This window comes from Cebidichthys violaceus, unplaced genomic scaffold (assembly GCF_023349555.1).
Source record: "Cebidichthys violaceus isolate CVI_PGR_0920_01 unplaced genomic scaffold, fCebVio1.0.p SCAF_27, whole genome shotgun sequence".
In the NCBI taxonomy this organism is placed as follows: domain Eukaryota; kingdom Metazoa; phylum Chordata; class Actinopteri; order Perciformes; family Stichaeidae; genus Cebidichthys; species Cebidichthys violaceus.
Genome location: NW_027176450.1, coordinates 4,802,115 through 4,814,936, shown reverse-complemented (window position 1 = coordinate 4,814,936; position 12,822 = coordinate 4,802,115). Strand labels below are relative to the sequence as shown.

Here is a 12,822-nt window from a genome sequence, read left to right as displayed (position 1 = left end):
TATATATATACACAAGTGCAACACTAGAAAACCACCAGCATGCAGTGAACAGTGTTTGCTCTTGCTATTCCTGAGAATGACAGAGAGCTGATGAGCTCATGTTTGCTAATTCAACACAAGCTCTTCTGGACCGGCCTACGTCTCACCTCCGTCACTCCACCCTGAGCATTTACACTTTAAGTGGTTGGCTTCTCTCAACATAAACAAGAAGAATTGGTGAAATAGTTTTGGTGAAATGTACGGTATGAGGACACTGTAGGAGTAGAGGATAAACTGGTTTCAAGACCAGAGACGTGGTCACTGATCAAAGTCCTGTCCTCTGGTGGACAGAGACACGGCTGCAGTAGAGGACACTTTGATCACCTCGAAGGTTTCATTTGATTTGTGTTCAGGTCGTGTCTCCATGTTTCAGAGGAGTTCACCTCTACATCACTCTCTGCAGCTCACAAACACTGTGAGTTTGATCCACGATGCTTTGATGACAAAACAAACAGTAGATTATTCTAATGTATATTCAGAATACAAGTATTCAATTTCTGTTCAAGTTATTACACATAAAATATACAACATCCAGTTATAATGGAATGTTTATTTACATTGTGTCATTTCAATCATTGGCTCAGAATGTTGGCCCTACAGTGTAAATATAATGTAACATTAATTATTAACTATAAGTGACTGAGTACAGTACAAAAAGAGCAGCATGCATGTTTTCTGTTTGCATAAACTCAGTCATTCACTCCCTTCTCTTGCTCTAATGTCACGTTTGTTGAAGTCTTGATGAAACAAAAACAGAATTGATGTGAAGGCGAGGTTTGTCTCCACATACATCACATCCACACGTTGTGTCATCGTGGGTTCGCCAGGTTCAGGTGTGAATGCCTTTCAAAGCCGATCCCTTTGCTCCACAGTGAATGTGTGGATTTCCAGAAACAGCTCTCTGTGTCCACCTCCTGGTCACACGGTGCGTTACAGTCCCGAGCGTCCACGTGGTCCTCACGCTGCAGCCCCATCCTGACATTTATAATCACTCAGCTGTGTTATGAGGCGCCATTTTTAAATTCTCTTGTTTATCATTGTGCCTATCGACATTTAATTATGACAACAAATAAAAATGTAAATCTCCCAAGAGACATGTCATTTGATTCTGTCCATAGAGGCAACGTGCTCAGCAACGCTTCTTAAACGTTTTCCTCCCATAATCAGGACATCGTGATTCCATACTTATGAAACATGAGGTAATCAATATGTAATCTTTTTTTTTCTTCATAAATTTACAATCCAAAGGTTTTTCCCATATTACCCGGCTCCGTATTATTCTTATTTGTCATCTTATATGAATAAAATGCTGATTCTACAGATGTTTGTGGAGCATTTATGACTCTTCTACCCGTATTCACAGTCGGTCACCTTGGTGAACCTGGACGTTTGCATTGCACCACTGCAGGTTTCATTTGAACATAGAATATTATATTGATGCAGCTGTAAATGTATCAGCTTCTCTGAATGAAGATATTTTCTAATGAGCTCAAACAAACACTCTGCAGCTCCTCTTCACCGTGTGTCAGATGACAGTGAGCGCTCCATTTATTGTTTCTTCAAACATGTAAACATACAAGACTTCAAAACAATCGCATACAAGACGTGGTGTCAACCAATAAAATAGAAAATATCATATTCATCTTCATATACCCAAACAAATAAACATTGCAAGTTTGCAAAAGCCGGAATGCTCAAGAACATCGATATTTTTAAATTATATATATATATATATATATATATATATACACGTATATATACATATATATATATATATATATACACGTATATATATATGTCTATATATATATATATATATATATATATATATATATATATATACACGTATATGTATATATATATATATATGTATGTATATATATATATATATATATATATATATATGTATATATATATATATATATATATATATATATATATGTATATATATATATATATATATACACGTGTATATATATATATATATATGTATATATATATATATATATATATGTATATATATATATATATATACACACACACACACACACACACACACACACACACACACATTATAGATATTTAAGGTAGATTTCATATACATAGATTCAATATGGACTTCTCCCTTTTTTGATTCTTCTCTACACTAGTCCTCTCCTGGCACATTGCACATAACCTCAGGAATCATATTCATAAAGTAGAGTTACAGGTCCACCCCTCCGGACTAATGTCTGAACCCAACTAGAAGTAGCTCAGTGCTCCAGGCCCGGTGTACCCCCATGAGAGGAGTGTGTGTGTGTTGGTCTCCTGATACCCACAACCCCAGCGCTGCAGCTAGAGACGCTCCAAAGATCTGGCCACCAATACACATCACAGAGCGGAGGAGACTTGTCCACTCTGAGGCCATTCTGCATCGATGCAGTGACGGAACGTTTTGTTTGGTTTCAGCTCAGTGTGAGTCGGTCCTGCGTTTTGCTGTCATTTCCTGCTGCACTACTTTCTCTCTCTCTCCCTCCGCCGGGCAGAGCTTTGCACAGAGACGGTGTTCACACACTTCTCTCGCAACGATTATTAGCTGTTCAACAATGTTGGGCTTCATAAAATGTGCTCGCAAGCTGCAGTTCAAACACGATGTTGTTCTGTTCACCAAGTAAAATAAGAGCTATGAGTAAGGAAAGCAGCTAGCCGCTAGGCTAATTGACGCGGTGTAAAACTTCAGAGGCATTCAGTGCCGTCTTAGAGCTGCTATGTGAAGTCCTTATGACTGTACATTACACACCTGCAGCGGTCTGCAGAGGGATCAATGCTCAGTTTTTGTAATCTTTACACGGATGCTTGTTCTTTCATTAGACTGTTGTAGTTTCTAAATTAAAACCGAGTTCAGATCTATCTGACTGCTTGTATTAACTGCTGAAGAAGTAGCCGTGAGCAGTAGTTCTGAATGTTGAGGATGCGATGCAGCGAATCTCTGACAGGTGGATCAAAATGTAACAGTGAGTGAGATTCACACCTCTAACACACAGTGGCTTGATATCAGTGATTTCTCTCTTTTAGCTGATACCATGGCACAAACAACACTATTCCAGAGCATCTACTCTGAATACCACCGACCTAGTCATGTGACAGTGCACGAGAGGGTGAAAGACAGTGAGAAGGTAAAGCACGCAGCAGCAGGTGTACAGTACGCTGTGATGAGGCTTCATTGGATCTCCACAGAGCCCAATGTTGGAGGGTATCGGCCGGTACGTGATCACGTGATCTTATCAATCACCTTGAAAGAAACAAGTGTTTACTACTGTTACCGTACTATCGCGGCTGCACTTTAACAATTTATTTAAGGAATTGTCATTTATTTCTTCGATGTATTTATTTAAATTATTTTTCAGTTATGATAATAAAAGACAGCGGCTGTCCTTCTCTGTGTGTATTGGTTGATGTTTTAGAAAAGGATTAACCTGAGCCAGGCCATACATCAATGACAGCATCATATCACTATATATGTATCTTTTTGTTTGCAAAGCTCTGGTATCGGATTGATACCCTGTATCGGTTGATACGCAAGTTCAGGTATCAGAACATCTCCACAGATAATAAATGGTAAGCAGCGTGAGAAAGGTTTCCATTAATCTGCATTATTTACAGCGCCATCGGCACACTTGCCGTTTTACTTACTGGCTGCACAGAGCCGCCATTACGGGCCGGCATCAGGTGGCACGTGTGGTTTAGTGTGCTGAATTGAAATGGAGAGTGAAGTGTTCCCAGGTACCACCTAACCTGCATGGAAGCATCCCCAGCTGCAGCCCGGTAACACGTGCAAAAACATAAGGCATAAACCAGCACGCTACTCTTCCATGCTTCTCTGAGTTCAGGTCCGGAGCTCAACAGTCACAGTAAAGGCAGACTTTAGACTAAATCCAGACCGTGGTCCCCTCGCTGCCTTGTTCGCTACATCCTACTGAGGTAGACGGATGCATGCTGCAGTAGTCATCTAGCCGACCCCACGCTCCCTGATGAGGCAATACTTATCTACACTAAACAAGCAGCAGAAACCTTTGTAGTGCACATAAGCCTTAAATAATAAGTACATACTTCTTGGATGTTGCAGCTCTGTAATACTTAAGTTAGCATTCCCACATCGCCGCACAATAAATCCGCTTTACCGTCACTCTTTAATGAGGGTCTGATGAGAAATCAGTTCAATAGGCTGCAAAAGACTCCGGCACACATCCATGCGCGGAAACAGACAGGATCACGTTTCATGTTGCCTCGCTGGCTGGAGCGCTTTGCTAATCGTATCTTTAGTCGATAGAAAGTGCGAAACGCCGAGTGTTGTTACGACGTTTCTTTGTTGTTGTATTTCAAGGGACAGCCGACGGCCGTCTCCAGGCACTCCAGCAGGGAGCCCGCCGAGAGGAAGTCCAGCTCCACCTCGATGAATTTGATGTAAATGGCAAAGCGCTGGAACGAGTCCTCTGCCCCGTTCTGGTTGGCGGCGCCGCGGCAGTTCTCCTGCAGGAAGCGCGTCACGCCGGAGGGTTCGCCGTGGGCGTAGTGTTTGCCGGAGCCCTGGAAGTGCTGGAAGAGACTCTGCTGTATGGTCCTCTCCTCCGCTATGCCCAGGTAGCAGTAGGTGACTTCACCCCTAGTCCTGTCCCACCTCTCCGGACCTTCTTCGTCGGCCTGACTCTGCGCTCCGTTCTCCGACTCGCGCCGAGGCGAGCTGCGGTCTTCGCCGTCGCCCTGGGGAAAGGTGTGCGCGGCGTTGTGAAAGGGCGCCGCCGCCTCGTAGCCGATGGCGTAGAGTCCGTACGCCTTGGGGATGTCCCCGGGAAGAAGGTAGTGGGATGTGCCCTTGCCGCAGCCTGCCGCCCTGGACTGGGACACGGGGATCCAGTCCACCTCCATGTGCAGCTCCAGGCAGCGCGCCTCGCTGATGGTGATGTCCAGGAACTTGTAGTAGACGTTCTTCCAGTTCATCTTCTGGACCCTGGTCATGACGACGCGGCCCTCAGGCTTCTCTGGGTTGAAGTACTCGCGGAGCCTCTTGCCCAGCGGCACCTGCGAGCTGATTTCAGCATAGTGGTACCGCACGTCCTCGCGCCAGCGCGTGTTGTAGCCCACACCGAAGATGGCCAGCTTGTTGGACAGGTGCAGCCGCGAGAACTCCGTCCATGTCTGGAAGTGCTCCCACTTCAGCTGCACCGACTCCAGGATGCGCATCACAGTCTGTATCGTCTCCCTTTTTCTGCAGAGAACCCAGGGTACAGAGTCATGACGCAGCAAAACAACACTACTTCCTTTGTGAAAAGTGATAAAGAAGCCGAGAGCTGTCAGACTAATTAACAGCACCTTGTTAGCCTCTATGAACCATGCAATGGCCTGTGACACCGTCAACAGGGCTAAAGGACAAATGTACCACAAGAGAATGCCGAGAGGTGACGTGGAGATTCCTTAAAGCCCTTTTGAGTAGGATTTAACTTCTAGAGGCCCATTACATCACTTATAATGCATTATGATCTGCTTATAGCACTGTATCATTATAGTAATAAGCACTTATAAATATTCATAATGCTTTATTACAGTAGTCTTAACACATAATAAAGGATTTTATAACAAATTATGAGGTCAAGTATCATAATATTTCATAATTGTTGGTCACTTACTGACAATGTTTTTTTAAGGATATAGAATTCCCATAGTTGTATCACATCATTATCTTTTCATAACACATTATAATCACTGTTATTAAGCAGTATAATGTGAATGTAAGTTACTAACATAAGAAAAAGACTTTATAGATTAGAATGTATTACAACTATGATAATTATAATAAGGTAGTAATGGTAGTAAGTGACCAGCAATTATAACAGATCTGAAAACGACTAAAATACAACCCATTTTTGTGAGTATCTTTAAGCTGAGTTCATCTTCGTTCTATTGGACTCAAATCATCCTGATCTGTACCTAACTAGCTTTGGGACAGTGGGTCCTGACCTGTGTCAACTGGCAGACTGAGAACTGACTGGGACACATTACAGAGTTGTCTTTGCAATGATTCACAACTTACAGCTCACAGCTTTATATCAGACATGTTCAGTTAACTTTGTTAAAGTGGACTTACTGGATCTGTTCTGACAGCTCTATTTGAATCTGCAGAGCTCGGTTTTTAGGCAGCTGGATTTCTTCTAGAGAGAAAAACACACACACACACACACACACACACACACACACACACACACACACACACACACACACACACACACACACACACACACACACACACACGAGCTTAAACCCAATATTTCCGTGTCTTTCATTGCTATCTGCCCACTCCTTGCTAACACACTCACCAGTCTCCATGTCCCCCTCCTGGAAGGCCGAGTCCAGCACCTGGTTGCACCAGTCCTCCTGGGAGAAGTCTTCCAGGGTGCTGCCGTCAGACTCCATCTCCTGATACAGCCCGCTGCTGTTGATCAGCACCGGAGCACAGCTCTGGGAGTCCCAGCCTCCCTGGCCGAACACCTTCTCCAGCTGCTCTATGGTGTAGCTGCTCTTCCTTTTGCCGATGCCGTGCTCCTTCACGCGGCTGTAGCAGCGCCGCAGCGTCTGAATGTGGTGGTGGGATAAATAGAGGGCCGACTCAGCTGTGTGTTGGGACAGTTCTACAGAGTAGTGACTCACACGGAGCAGAGATATCGCTGCACAGTAAATACATTTTAATGTGAAGGCAGTGGGAGGCATTTTTTAGAAATGATGACAATGCTATTTGTGGTTAGCAAACATGGTTGACTCAACAGAGTGCTGCAGGGATGATGTATTTAGGCAAACCAGGAAGTTAGCATCTCAACGGTTCCTCCACAACCTCCAGTTCTGCCGAGTGAAGCCAAAGCTTCATGTCTCAAAGCTGCATTCTCTCTAGTGTCCACCAGGGGGCGACTCCTCTGGTTGTATAGAAGTCTATGAGAAAATGACTCAACTTCTCTCTTGATTTATTACCTCAGTAAACATTGTAAACATGAGTTTATGGTCTCAATCTCTAGTTTCAAGTCTTCTTCAATACAGCATGATGTTCATTTAGTACATTATGGTCCATTTAGAGTCAAACAGACCATAAAGCAGGGGATGCTTTAGGGCAGGGCTACACAGTGATTGACAGGTTGCTGCCACTCCTACAGCCGTATACAACGTCTCTACGTCACTCCTCCACATTCTAAATATGGTAACTTCTGTTCATTGGTTGTGAAAAAAACAAGATGGTGACAGCAAAATCACCAAACTTGAGGCTTCAAAACGGTCGTCCACAAACCAATGGGTGACGTCACGATGACTACCTCCACTTCTTACACACAGACTGTGTTCCCTCCGCAAGAAGTCAACAGAAGTGTTCCCATTAGATTGGAAAAAGCTTCTTTTAACAACACACCTGTTTCAGACGCCTAACAACAAACACATGGACTCTGAGATGATGGAATACAACGTGTAAAATTGCTGACTCATTTCCTGGATTTTAGGACTCACTCCTGTTTTGGAAAAGCAGAACAGGGAGCGGCCTGTGGTCTCACGTGTGTCTGAACTCTTTGCTCTACTGATAGATAAACATAATGTACTCTGCACACAGCTGCAGCGCCACTTTAACGGGAGCTGCCCTCGGTGGAGCAGCAGCTCCTCACTGTAGGGTGAGGCGTGGCGTCTGGGCTCAGTATGTGGCTTTAGATGAGAAAACCTGATCTCCTGCAAGACGTAATGATCGTTTTGTTGCCTCAAATTTTTGGCAACCTGTTGGAATTCAAATTTAAAGGGACAGTGTGTGAGTTTTAGTGGCATCTAGTGGTTTATGTGGTTCAGCTCATCCCTCACTCTCCAGGTACAGAGAACTACGGTGGCCTTCAGGTAAAGAGGTTTTAGTACAACTAGGGGCTACTCTGATCAACACCTGGTTCTTCTACAAAATAAATGTTTTTAAAAGGTATACATCATTTTAAAAACAAATAAATTCAGAACAGTATTAGAAGTTATTAATAATTTAGATATATCTAAATATTGTTTACAACATCAAAGTCAAATGTAAATAAAATAAATTACATTTCTGAGTGAAGTTTATGAGGAATAAAGAACACAGACATTAGACAGTATCAGTCATTCCTCCTGTCCTCTGTCCCCCTGTCCTCCTACCCTCTTTCCTCCTGTCCTCCTATCCTCTATCCTCCTATCCTGTCATCCTGTCCCCCTACCCTCTTTCCTCCTATCCTCTGTCCTCCTGTCTTCTGTCCTCCTATCATCTGTCCTCCTGTCTTCTGTCCTCTTGTCTTCTGTCCTCCTGTCTTCTGTCCTCCTATCCTCTGTCATCTGTCCTTCTATCCTCTGTTCTCCTGTCTTCTATCCTTCTGTCCTCTATCCTCTGTCCTCCTATCTTCTGTCTTGTCTTCTGTCCTCCTATCCTCTGTTCTCCAGTCTTCTATCCTCCTGTCCTCCTATCCTCTGTCTTCTGTCCTCCTATCCTCTGTCCTCCTGTCTTCTGTCCTCCTATCTGTCTTCTGTCGTCCTATCCTCTGTCTTCTGTCCTCCTATCCTCTGTTCTCCTGTCTTCTGTCCTCCTATCCTCTGTCCTCCTGTCCTCTGTCCTCCTGTCTTCTGTCGTCCTATCCTCTGTCCTCCTGTCCTCTGTCCTCCTGTCCTCTGTCCTCCTGTCGTATGTCCTCTGTTCTATCGTAATGTAATGATCGTTTTGTTACTGCTCATTTTTGTCCACCTGTTGGTATTCAAATTTTGATATTTAAAATACAGTAATGCTGAAAAGGAAAAGACACAAGGCAATGATGGCGGAATGCATGGAATATATGGAATATATGGAATGTGTACACAACAAATGTCTGTTCCTTCTGGTGACATGCAGAGAAGGTGACACAGTGAACGAGTGAATGATTTCACCCTGATAGAGCAATGTGGTCGTAAATAAAAAGAATGTCAACGATGATGTTAATTTGGGGATCATCACAATGAAATAACTTAACTAAATAAAAATAGAAATCCATTGAGGTGTCACAGTACTTTACATGCTGGCCTCTAGGTAGTGTGCTGTGTACTTAAAACGCGTCATGACAGCATGTCAGGTGAACGACCTGTGACGGTCCTGTCTGAGGATGGAGGAAGGAGGGTGGACAGCCTCCTCGTTTACCTTCATCCTCTCCCTGCACTGGGACGGGGTCCTCTCGTATCCCAGCTCCGACAGGGCTCTGGACACCCGCTCGTACATGGCGGGCCCGGGGGCCTTACCGGAGAACACGGTGCCCGCGACCTCCAGCTGCTGCATCCGCGCCTCCGTCAGCCTCTCGTTGCCCCACACCGCGATGAGGGCGTTTGTCTCGGACGGGGTCCACGACATCCCCCGGCAAGCCGTGAAGCTGTTGGAGGAGGATGAGGCCGCCGTCCGGCCCGCGGTCCCCGAGCCCACGTTCAGAGGCGAGAAGCGGTTAGGCGTCGAGGGGTTGGAGTGGTATTGATTACTGTCACTCAAATCATCCGACTCGGGGGATGGCACCTCGGTTTTCGGTATCTTTAACGGCGTCGATATCTCTGGAGAATGCTCCGCTGTACTGGACGCCGCCATGTTGCCTCTGTTGCTAGGGGAGGGGGAGGGAGGGTGACGTTCGGGGCTGTACGCTGGGAGGCATGGAGGAAAACACGGGGTGGATCCTCGGGGGGAGTCGCAAAGGAGGATCCTGTTAGACTCTGAGAACAAACAAATAAACAAACAAACAACCGACGTCTCTCGTCTCGACCAAGTCATCTTCGCGCCCTAACCGCGACACAGTGACGGGGCGTGGTTATGAATGTATGACCGCATCAGAGGATGTCTCTCCTCTGCCTCCTTTAAGACATATAATACAAGATTAAATAATCATGAAATATGATTGAAAAGTTACAGATATGAGCCCCTTTGACTCAAACATGTCACTGCAGAGGTGTGCTGTGTGGCAGAAGACGACCTTGCAGCATGGGAGAATGTGCATGTTTTTATGTTTCATCATCCTTCCTCGTTTCCAGTAAAAATGAAACATTAAAGTATGGTTTACATTTTGTAATACCTTGTCATTTGCAAATGCCTTCATCACTTCAAGTGTTGATTGTAACAATAAATGCTATTTCTTAGTGCTTAGTGGTGCAAAACATATTGTTAGCGGAAAAAAAAATCCTGTTACAGCATCTTAGCATTAGCGTGGAGTTCCACTTTTCAGCAGGAAATATCGGCCACATTCATGTTTGACTGGGCCATAAGCGCAGTGTGTAATGTCACTTATATTGCTACACATTAAGTATAATAATAATAATAATAATACATTTTATTTATCGAGCGCTTTTCATAGTACTCAAAGACACTTTACATTAAAATCATCATATATAAAAGCTATACACTATAAAAAACATAAAACACACAATAATGGTCACACATTAAAAGCAGTTTTGAAAAGGTGGGTTTTGATTTGGGATTTGAATATGGAAAGTTCAGTGCAGTCTCGGATGTGTTTGGGGAGAGAGTTCCAGAGGGAGGGGGCAGATACGGAGAAGGCTCTGTCACCCCATGTCCGGTGCTTGGTCCTGGGTGGAAGGGACAGGAGGTTGGCATCAGAGGAGCGGAGCCGACGGGATGGAGTGTGGTGGTGGAGCAGGTCGGTGAGGTAGGAGAGGACCTGATTATGGAGGGCTTTGTGAGTGAGGAGAAGGATTTTGTATTCGATCCGTTGTGGGATGGGGAGCCAGTGGAGGTTCTGGAGAACAGGGGTGATGTGGTCACGGGAGCGGGAGTGGGTGAGCAGGCGAGCAGCAGAGTTTTGGATATACGGGAGTTTATTTAGGATTTTGGATGATGTGCTGTGAAGAATGCTGTTGCAGTAGTCGATTCTGGAGGTGATGAAGGCGTGGATAAGAGTTTCAGCAGCAGATGAGAATCATAAGTAATAATATCCAATAATACAATGTGTTATTCATAATAGAACTGAAAGTGTTTTTCTGAACAATAAATACATTTTTGATACTTGCTATTTGTTTCTGATAATATTTGAATACTTCTTTGACCACTGTGTGTTAATAATAGCGTTAAGTAAGCCATGACAGTATAGGCCTAGTATACTCTATAGTGAGCAGTAACGTCAGCATGCTACATGGTAACACTGTGCTGACACAGTCATTATTATGTTCACCATCTTAGCTTAGCATGTTAGCATGCTAATGCTCACGCTCAGTTAGGATGATGAGAATGACATTTTGCAGGCAGGAAACATACAGCATATTCACAATATATGTATTGTCACAGTTGTAGAATTGGGGATATTTGTGTTATTTGTTTTGAACAATGCCAATTGTTCAAAACAAGTCACTAGAGTAGAATCTGTAACACTCACAGTGATGTCCCTGCCATCCCTGAGCACTGAATGAGACCTTTTATTGGCTTTTGAGTGTATAATTGGTCATTCGATGGCCCGAGTGATGGATTGTGTCATTGTTTACTTCATCTTTTCCATGACAATATGTGATTGGCTTCCCTCAGGGACTACAAGTCATTCCAGCCTGCTCTGCCATCTGTCCAGTGTTTGGCTGTGTGTGTGTGTGTGTGTGTGTGTGTGTGTGTGTGTGGTCAGTGAGGTCCTGACCTGGCCAAAGGGACAGTAGGATTCTTTTTGGATGAGGTCCACACACTCGCTGTCCAATACAGGTCAAAGACAGGAAACAGTGGACCGGCTAACCTTTACATGTCAAAGCTGCAGCTGTCAGTGAGCTGTCAGGACAAGATGATGTGTGCCTGAAGTATCTCTGCCCATTCACGACTGATTGCTATTGAAGTTAATAAACCTTCTGTTTGGATCAAAATGATGATTCTGGTGATATTCTATATATTTCTTATTGCCAATGAAAAGACCAAAACCAGACAGTGAATGAATGTATTGTGTGTTTTCAAATATATCTCCTGCCTCTATGCCATAGAGCTCCAATGTCAATGAGCCCCACTGCTGCACTGTTTGACACGTTTGTTCATGAACACACACACTGTAGTTTATTTTCAGTCAATCCACGCACACACTGTCCTACTGCCCCAAATACTGACCGGAAGGTGTATTAATGTGTAGCTGAAAATAGTGCCCTACAGATGTGCTACTTAGTGCTTTCTACGTAACGCTCAGCTGTGTCTTTTTCACTTACACACTAGCAGTACGCTTATCTGTGTGGCGGTCGGCCATCCACCTCGATTCAGAAATATCTATAGGCACGGATGTACACATGTGATTACATGCAACAATAACACTATATATCTGTCTCTCTCTGCACACAAATAGTTTGCAGATATATCAAAATGACATTATTAATAACAAATCATCTTAATTATATCTTAACATTTAAACTGAATGTGACTGCAGCCAAAATACCTGTTATGATTGTTCATTGCATGATAAAACAACGTTAATGTTTCTTGTCTTAACGACCAACGGACCCAGAGACACTGTGGACCGCTTACATTTTGTCTGATCACTTTTTTTGTTGTCACTCTCCTGTCAAGTCATGTTTCTGACCAACGCTGTGAAAAATAATTTAATTTCTTCCGAATGCTGTGTGCACAATTACCTCGTTCATATGGGTCTGCCATTACTTAATGCTTATACGAGCTGGTCTCAATGAGAAACGCTGAATGTGCTAGAAACGTCCTGGCACATTCCAAATCAGTAAGGTCAAGTCTTCTGTGGCCTCATTTGTGTTTTAATGTTCCTGAAAGCACAGCCGAACAAAATGGTG

General features: G+C 43.9%; 1 protein-coding gene across 2 annotated transcripts; it reads right to left on the bottom strand.

The window, feature by feature from the left end:
- Window positions 1-2,081: 2,081 nt before the first annotated feature.
- Window positions 2,082-9,653, bottom strand: LOC137880215 (myb/SANT-like DNA-binding domain-containing protein 2). 2 transcript variants are annotated; one of them, XM_068721430.1, is made up of 4 exons: window positions 9,215-9,653; window positions 6,390-6,645; window positions 6,161-6,224; window positions 2,082-5,284 (listed from the first exon to the last, which is right to left on the bottom strand). In XM_068721430.1, the coding sequence occupies exons 1-4, from the start codon at window positions 9,644-9,646 to the stop codon at window positions 4,372-4,374; spliced, it is 1,665 nt and encodes a 554-aa protein (XP_068577531.1). In that variant the 5' UTR covers window positions 9,647-9,653; the 3' UTR covers window positions 2,082-4,371. The 2 variants fall into 2 exon arrangements, with proteins under 2 accessions (XP_068577531.1, XP_068577532.1); XM_068721431.1 differs by having other exon boundaries at window positions 6,161-6,221.
- Window positions 9,654-12,822: the final 3,169 nt, after the last annotated feature.

Excerpts from the sequence above, each read along its gene's own strand:
- LOC137880215 (XM_068721430.1), bottom strand. The coding sequence starts at position 9,646 with ATGGCGGCGTCCAGTACAGCGGAGCATTCTCCAGAGATATCGACGCCG. Across the intron at positions 6,646-9,214 it reads AGTGCAGGGAGAGGATGAAG|ACGCTGCGGCGCTGCTACAG; the intron begins GTAAACGAGGAG and ends CACCACATTCAG. Across the intron at positions 6,225-6,389 it reads GGAGGGGGACATGGAGACTG|AAGAAATCCAGCTGCCTAAA; the intron begins GTGAGTGTGTTA and ends TTTTCTCTCTAG.